General features: G+C 36.7%; 1 protein-coding gene across 1 annotated transcript in view; it reads left to right on the top strand.

The window, feature by feature from the left end:
* The first annotated feature begins 6420 nt into the window (after window positions 1-6420).
* The window catches only part of LOC110459016 (WD repeat-containing protein 54-like), a 24394-nt gene continuing 21251 nt past the window's right edge, over window positions 6421-9563 (top strand). Inside the window, exon 1 of the mRNA XM_021511034.1 lies at window positions 6421-6703. Within this exon, the coding sequence (XP_021366709.1) occupies window positions 6476-6703 (228 nt within the window). The 5' untranslated portion in view covers window positions 6421-6475. The remainder of the gene's footprint in view (window positions 6704-9563) is intronic.

Below are 9563 nucleotides of genomic sequence, written 5' to 3'. Positions count from 1 at the left end.
GCCATACCAGTAACTACAATTGTAAGCCAAAGCTACGACAACCCTTGATAAATTATTATCCGTGGTTATATTCATTCTTTATTATTTTATCACAAAAGTCCCAAATGGTATGGTATTCTTTTCTGAAACATCGAAAGCTAGTCATGCAAGAGAAAACCGAGCCAGACAGACCGAGCTTCAAACCAAAGAAATCCAAACTCTAAAAGAGGTCAAGGCCACTTTGATAAAATGCTCTACCAGGTCTCAAGTAATCATCATGTCCAGTTCAGCCACACAGCCATCAATAAATACGAGTTGATTGTGATGGAAAAAGAGATGGGTCTGGGGATGTGTCATCCGTGTTTGAGTATCGAATGCCATGATAGTTTGTTTGATCATGGTCCCAATAACATATTACTTTCTTATCAAACCATTCATCACGTCAGCAAATATCTGGTGAATATTTAGTATAACCACAAGTTTATAGACCAGTAGTCACATAGACCATTTGTCACCTGTACCTTATCATGGTCAAGTTTATAGACCAGTAGTCACAAAGACCATTGTCACCTGTACTTTATCATGGTCAAGTTTATAGACCAGTAGTCACATACACCATTTGTTACCTGTACTTTATCATGATCAAGTTTATACACTAGTAGTCACATAGCCCATTTGCCACCTATACTTTATCATGGTCAAGTTTATATACCAGTAGTCATGCAGACAATTTGTTACCTGTACTTTATCATGGTCACGTTTATATATCAGTAGTCACATAGACCATTTGTTACCTGTCCTTTATCATGATCAAGTTTATACACTAGTAGTCACATATAGTCCAGTTTATACACCAGTAGTCATATAGACTATTTGTCACCTATACTTTATCATGGTCAAGTTTATATACCAGTAGTCATGCAGACAATTTGTTACCTGTACTTTATCATGGTCAAGTTTATACATCAGTAGTCACATAGACCATTTGTCACCCGTACTGTATCATGGTCCAGTTTATACATCAGTAGTCACATAGACCATTTGTCACCCGTACTGTATCATGGTCCAGTTTATACATCAGTAGTGACATAGACCATTGTCACCTGTACTTTATCATGGTCAAGTTTCTAGACCAGTAGTCACATAGACCATTTGTCACCTGTACCTTATCATGGTCAAGTTTATAGACCAGTAGTCACACAGACCATTGTCACCTGTACTTTATCATGGTCAAGTTTCTAGACCAGTAGTCACATAGACCATTTGTCACCTGTACCTTATCATGGTCAAGTTTATAGACCAGTAGTCAAATAGCCCATTGTCACCTGTACTTTACCATGGTCAAGTTTATAGACCAGTAGTCACATAGACCATTGTCACCTGTACTTTTTCTTGGTCAATTTTATAGACCAGTAGTCAAATAGACCATTGTCACCTGTACTTTACCATGGTCAAGTTTATAGACCAGTAGTCACATAGCCCATTGTCACCTGTACTTTATCATGGTCAAGTTTCTAGACCAGTAGTCACATAGACCATTTGTCATCTGTACTTTATCATAGTCCAGTTTATACATCAGTAGTCATATAGACCATTGTCACCTGTACTTTATCATGGTCAAGTTTCTAGACCAGTAGTCACATAGACCATTTGTCATCTGTACTTTATCATAGTCCAGTTTATTCAGCAGTAGTCATATATACTATTTGTCACCTATACTTTATCATGGTCAAGTTTATATACCAGTAGTCATGCAGACAATTTGTTACCTGTACTTTATCATGGTCACGTTTATATATCAGTAGTCACATAGACCATTTGTCACCTGTCCTTTATCATGGTCAAGTTTATAGACCAGTAGTCACAAAGACCATTGTCACCTGTACTTTATCATGGTCAAGTTTCTAGACCAGTAGTCACATAGACCATTTGTCATCTGTACTTTATCATAGTCCAGTTTATACATCAGTAGTCATATAGACCATTGTCACCTGTACTTTATCATGGTCAAGTTTATACATCAGTAGTCACATAGACCATTTGTCACATGTACATTATCATGGTCAAGTTTATATATCAGTAGTCACATAGACCATTTGTTACCTGTCCTTTATCATGATCAAGTTTATACACTAGTAGTCACATAGACCATTTCCCACCTATACTTTATCGTGGTCAAGTTTATACACCAGTAGTCACTAAGACCATTTGTTACCTGTACTTTATAATGGTCAAGTTTATAGACCAGTAGTCACAAAGACCATTGTCACCTGTACTTTATCATGGTCAAGTTTCTAGACCAGTAGTCACATAGACCATTTGTCACCTGTCCTTTATCATGGTCAAGTTTATAGACCAGTAGTCAAATAGCCCATTGTCACCTGTACTTTACCATGGTCAAGTTTATAGACCAGTAGTCACATAGCCCATTGTCACCTGTACTTTATCATGGTCAAGTTTCTAGACCAGTAGTCACATAGACCATTTGTCATCTGTACTTTATCATAGTCCAGTTTATTCAGCAGTAGTCATATATACTATTTGTCACCTATACTTTATCATGGTCAAGTTTATATACCAGTAGTCATGCAGACAATTTGTTACCTGTACTTTATCATGGTCACGTTTATATATCAGTAGTCACATAGACCATTTGTCACCCGTACTGTATCATGGTCCAGTTTATACATCAGTAGTGACATAGACCATTGTCACCTGTACTTTATCATGGTCAAGTTTCTAGACCAGTAGTCACATAGACCATTTGTCACCTGTCCTTTATCATGGTCAAGTTTATAGACCAGTAGTCACATAGACCATTTGTCACCTGTACTTTATAATGGTCAAGTTTATAGACCAGTAGTCACATAGACCATTGTCACCTGTACTTTATCATGGTCAAGTTTATAGACCAGTAGTCAAATAGACCATTGTCACCTGTACTTTACCATGGTCAAGTTTATAGACCAGTAGTCACATAGACCATTTGTTACCTGTATTTTATCATGATCAAGTTTATACACTAGTAGTCACATAGACCATTTGCCACCTATACTTTATCATGGTCAAGTTTATACACCAGTAGTCATGAAGACCATTTGTTACCTGTACTTTATAATGGTCAAGTTTATATATCAGTAGTCGCATAGTCCATTTGTCACCTGTACTGTATCATGATCCAGTTTAGACATCAGTAGTCACATAGACTATTGTCACCTGTACTTTATCATAGTCAAGTTTATACATCAGTAGTCACATCGACCCTTTGTTACCTGTACTTTATAATGGTTAAGTTTATATATCAGTAGTCGCATAGTCCATTTGTCACCTGTACTGTATCATGATCCAGTTTAGACATCAGTAGTCACATAGATCATTTGTCACCTGTACTTTATTATAGTCCAGTTTATACATCAGTAGGCATATAGACCATTTGTCACCTGTAATTTATCATGGTCCAGTTAATACATCAGTAGTCCCATAGACCATTTGTCACCTGTACTGTATCATGATCCAGTTTAGACATCAGTAGTCACATAGACTATTGTCACCTGTACTTTATCATGGTCAAGTTTAATATACACATATCAGTAGTCACATAGACCATTTGTCACCTGTACTTTATCATGATCCAGTTTATACACCAGAAGTCACAAGGACCTTTTGTCACCCATACTTTATCATAGTCAAGATTATACATCAGTAGTCACATAGACCCTTTGTTACCTGTACTTTATCATGGTCAAGTTTATAGATCAGTGGTCACATAGACCATTTGTCACCTGTACTTTATCATGGTCAAGTTTATGTCACATAGACCATTTGTCACCTGTACTTTATCAGTAGTCACATAGACCATTTGTCACCTGTACTTTATCATGGTCATGTGTATAGACCAGTAGTCACAAGGACCGTTTGTCACCCATACTTTATCATAGTCAAGTTTATACATCAGTAGTCATATAGACCATTGTCACCTGTACTTTATCATAGTCCAGTTTATACATCAGTAGTCACATAGATCATTTGTCACCCATACTTTATCATAGTCCAGTTTATACATCAGTAGTCACATAGACCATTGTCACCCGTACTTTATCATAGTAAAGTTTATACATCAGTAGTCACATAGACCATTTGTCACATGTACATTATCATGGTCAAGTTTATATATCAGTAGTCACATAGACCATTTGTTACCTGTACTTCATCATGGTCAAGTTTATAGACCAGTAGTCACATAGACCATTTGTCATCTGTACTTTATCATGGTCAAGTTTATACACCAGTAGTCACGTAGACCATTTGTCACCCATACTTTATCATAGTCCAGTTTATACATCAGTAGTCACAAAGACCATTTGTCACCTGTACTTTATCATGGTCAAGTTTATACATCAGTAGTCACATAGACCATTTATTACCTGTACTTTATCAAGGTCAAGTTTATAAACCAGTAGTCACATAGACCATTTGTCACCCGTACTTTATCATGGTCATGTTTATAGATCAGTAGTCACATAGACCATTTGTCATCTATACTTTATCATGGTCAAGTTTATACATCAGTAGTCACAAAGACCATTTGTCACCTGTACTTTATCATGGTCAAGTTTATACATCAGTAGTCACATAGACCATTTGTCACCTGTACTTTATCATAGTCAAGTTTATACACCAGTAGTCACATAGACCATTTGTCACCTGTACTTTATCATAGTCCAGTTTATACATCAGTAGTCACAAGGACTGTTTGTCACCCATACTTTATCATAGTCAAGATTATACATCAGTAGTCACATAGACCATTTGTCACCTGTACTTTATCATAGTCCAGTTTATAGACCAGTAGTCACATAGACCATTGTCACCTGTACTTTATCATGGTCCAGTATATATACCAGTAGTCACATAGACCATTTGTCATCTGTACTTTATCATGGTCCAGTTTAAGCATCAGTAGTCACATAGACCATTTGTCATCTGTACTTTAATTATCATGGTCAAGTTTCTAGACCAGTAGTCACATATACCATTTGTCATCTGTTCTTTATCATGGTCAAGTTTAATATACACATAGAGATGTAGAACCAGGAATAGAAAATGCACAGCCAAACCAGAGTTCAAACCCATGACCCTCCCATCTCTAGACTGATGCTCTACCAATTGAGCTACCTGATGATCGACCCGGTCCAGTTCAGCTGCATTCCTCCCTCCTAATTCTACCAATTGAGCTACCTGGTCGCTGATGATCGACCCGGTCTAGTTCAGCTACATTCATCTCTCCTATTTCTACCAATTGAGCTACCTGGTCGCTGATGATCGACCCGGTCCAGTTCAGCTACATTTCTCCCTCCTATTTCTAAGTCTTCGTCCCAAAAGACAACACTATTAAAAAACCCAGGTTGTGATATCCCCTTGCTAACTAGTAAGCATACACCAAGTACTTGAAACAAGGGTTGGACACAGGCACCAAATGTTACATGACTGTCATGAGCAGGAAAATGCAGGACCATACCGGAATTGATCCTGGGACCTCTGAACTCAATAGACAAGCTCTAAACTCCTACAAATGCATACAATGAAATATAGCTCGGTTTAAATTCAATTTCTGAAAACCCTTAAGTCATATTTTTCTGCATTCATTTTGTTTCTTTACTCGTGTAGTTTGAAAGTCTGTCTGCAAATCGAAAAAAATAGCCTAGTTCAACAATCAAATAGATCTACTTCTCGATCTTACAGCCGAAAGTTCAAACTTCTGTAGTAACAAGTTGGTGATTTTTATAATACTGACACCGTTGATATAAATAATATTCTCACCATCACTCCAGATTTCAGTACAACTTGTCCGGACTTCACTTTGCCTTCCATTCTGGAATAGCATTACTAGGTTTCCGTTTTCTAATTCTACTTCCTCGTTGAGTTCAAATACGGAAGTATTTACAAAGGTTACTGCCGGGAACATATAAATGCGGTACAGATTCCGGACCGGAATTTTGATTACTTCATTTATTTAAAGATATCGAGAAGTCATTCTCTAGACAGAATATTTGTGTTTTATGTTTCCTTAATATACCAGTGATATGATTTTCTTGTGTTAAATGTGTTATTATGTGATAAGTATGCATACTATGGTAAAACTATTTAACCAGAAGATCCGAAATATATGCCAAAAAGAAAAAAGAAAGAAGAAGAACGTGTTTTATACCGGTTTTTTTTTTGGCTTATACCTTTTCAATTTGACCAAATGTACAATATATATTAAGTAATCTTAAGGGTGGTAGGGTCACGTGGTGTATATGATCTTTTTCTGGGTGTGTTTGAAGTCTTTTAAGATGTTTTCGTACGTTTTTGTGTCAATTAGGCAAATCCTCTAACCGCCAATATCTACTTTCCTTTTGTACCGGAAATTATGAAACGGAAACTCTTTCACGCATGTGTAAGAATTTAGCGTACCGAGCAACAGGGAAAGTTTGGAGTTTCACTTTTAGCGAGAATGTTTCGTCGCGAGAAACCCCTTGCATTAAAAAGCAGTGCATCAGCATTAGCTAACAATCTTTCTGCTTTGATTACTCCCGAGAAGGACTCCCTGAATTACGCGGTGGTACATAAAGCTGTTGTGAACATCATTTCCTCCACGACCGATGGCTCGTCAGTCACCAACAAGCAAGTGATATGTAAGGAACCGTCAGCAACTCACCAGACCACACCAATGATTTTACAAGTATGTCAACTTGTCCAGTCCATTTATGAGTCAAAAGAAATGCAGTTTTCCATAGGAAAATATTATAGGAGCACTGGACAAATTCCAGTGTCCCACTCGGCCATCAACATACTGCAGTACCTCCATACAATGTATCTGGCTACATAGGCAGATTTCGTTATAAAGTCTAAAATAACTAGACATATTAAAGTTGGTTGTAAAGAAAAAAACCATCACTGGTTGTTATTATCTCCCACTCATCATTGAAATTAAAGATGTAATCATTGCACAATTTCATTGATATGGTGAAATACAATGGTTGTAATTTTTTACTGTCAAAATGTATCCCTTGTTAGCGTACCAGGAGCTGAAAAAATGCACGGCCATATATATCAAGAATTGAACCTTAGACCCTCCAAACTCTAAATTAACCGATGCTCTCTTCACACTTGCCCACTTTTTCTATAGGGGAGATTCTGCATGCTCAAAATTAAAACATAAATAAAATGTGTGTATATTCATACATGCCATAACTTTCCGGTGCAAAGTAGTGAGATCAGTGATTATTTTTAGTGAGATTTGGTCAAAAATAGTGTGATTTTTTCTCTGAATTAGTGAGAAATTCGTGAGACATTTAAAACATAAATTATATAGCATATAACTAAATCGTAACCCTTGTAAATATCAAAAGGTTGGATGTCCATAAAGATGCATTTGTCGAGAAAAATGTAAGAAAATGTGTCAATTAAATCTCCAGAATAATGGCATATATTTCCCCTGAATAAATCACAACTGAGCACAAAGCGAACAAGGCTGACTGAGGTGGGAAAAAAGTATGCAAAGCAAGTGAGATTTTGCTTTATGAATTATTGTAAAATACCCAATCAAAATACATGTCATCATCATTCTTGAGATTTGAAGCTTTTTCTTACATATTTCTCGACAAATGCATCTCCATGGACATCCAACCTTATGATATTTGCAAGTTAAAATGGATTTTTTCCTGAATTGTGACTACTATTCACCTTGGAAAATGAACATATAAAAAGTGAGTTTTTTCATCAGTTATTGAATAAGAATATTTTTTCTGAAATTTAGTGTGCATGTACCTCAATTATGTTTGAGAAATATTGGAGGAGGATTTTTTTGTGACAGGGATTCTTTATTGCTAATGGAATGCAATATTGAATTTGATATTCAGTTTGGTGTGGCAGCCCTATTGGAATGACCTAAAAGTATCTTTGCTAGACAAGGGTTACGATTTGGTTCGATCTACCTACTCTGCTACTCGGATCATAACCCTTGGCTAGAGAAGATGGGGTTAAGGTAGTGTGGCAGTCCCTATTATCACCTCAATAATAGCTGTTCTCCTTCATAGGAGGGACTTCCACTACATACATACTTGGTAACGTATCACCAGAGCCTGTAGTTGGCCAAATTGTCTACAGGTGGATGTGGAAACTATGTGGAATTGTGGATGATCTCGCAGAACATTAATATGTTGCATTGATTGGATAAATCAACCCTTACACATGTGTAATAGTCGTCTTTGCCTAGATATATGACAACTCCTGGGTTCTTTTCTTATGATTAATTTATTACTTGTAAAAAAAAAATGTAACATGAAATACATCATATTACTATACATATAACATTCATACAATCACATAAGCTAAAACATGTCAAACAACTACCTGGCCGTAGCCAGTTACAATAGCTGAATTTGTATTTTACAAACTGACATTCAATCTATATATTATATAGAAATTACAGTTTACACTTTATCTAATTATACAACATAATTACAAATATATAAAATACCCACCTCTTCAATGTGAAGAGGGTTTTCCCCTGACAAAGTCCGCCGAGTCCTCAGTCTGACTCATTCAGTAAACACTATGAAAAGGAAACAATATATATTAAAAACTTGCTTCTTCGAAATCACTTGTCTACTAAATTGACCATGCCCGATTTCTAAATTTACAGAGACTTTCAAAATATCAACTTTACTTTTTAACAAAAATATTATGTTAGTTAAATATATTATTCAATAGATACTATTATGAGTTACACTAATATTTTATACATGGGTACTTACGTTAAGTGCTTTTAGCTCTAGTGCCGGCTACCTCTTTCAATTCCTATGCTGGCTAGGTAAAGTACTGTACGTATATATATAGGTGTAAGTATGAAGCTGTGTTCGCTCTAGTGGCCGCTCTGTTCAAAGTGACCAGTGCGCCAGGTAAACTACCCAACATTCAACACTAGGAATACTATACATAGACAATACGTACTGGACAAACAGGTTTACAACACATTACATCACATCCGCCCCGTACCTTACTCGCATTTACACATGCTATTTCCGTTCGCGCGCTAAAAGTTTTGCCGCAATGTGTTACGTACAAAATTACACGGAAGGCTGATTTCCATTACATACGAACGTGTATAGCTAAATACCAAATATATTAAAAGCAATATTGACAAATAATGACAATACTACACATGTAACATATAAACACACACAGGGTACACACACAGGGTACACACACAGGGTACACACATAGGGTACACACACAGGGTACACACACAGGGTACACATACAGGGTACACATGCTGTGTAACATATATAAACACACACAGGGTACACACGCTGCGTAACATATGAACACACACAGGGTACACACACAGGGTACACACACAGGGTACACACGCTGTGTAACATATAAACACAGACAGGGTACACATACAGGGTACACACACAGGGTACACACGCTGTGTAACATATAAACACACACAGGGTACACACACTGTGTAACATATAAACACACACAGGGTACACACGCTGTGTAACATATAAACACACACAGGGTACACACAC

The sequence above is a fragment of the Mizuhopecten yessoensis genome, unplaced genomic scaffold, assembly GCF_002113885.1.
Source record: "Mizuhopecten yessoensis strain PY_sf001 unplaced genomic scaffold, ASM211388v2 scaffold9909, whole genome shotgun sequence".
Lineage (NCBI taxonomy): Eukaryota > Metazoa > Mollusca > Bivalvia > Pectinida > Pectinidae > Mizuhopecten > Mizuhopecten yessoensis.
This window is presented reverse-complemented; position numbering and strand designations above follow the sequence as displayed.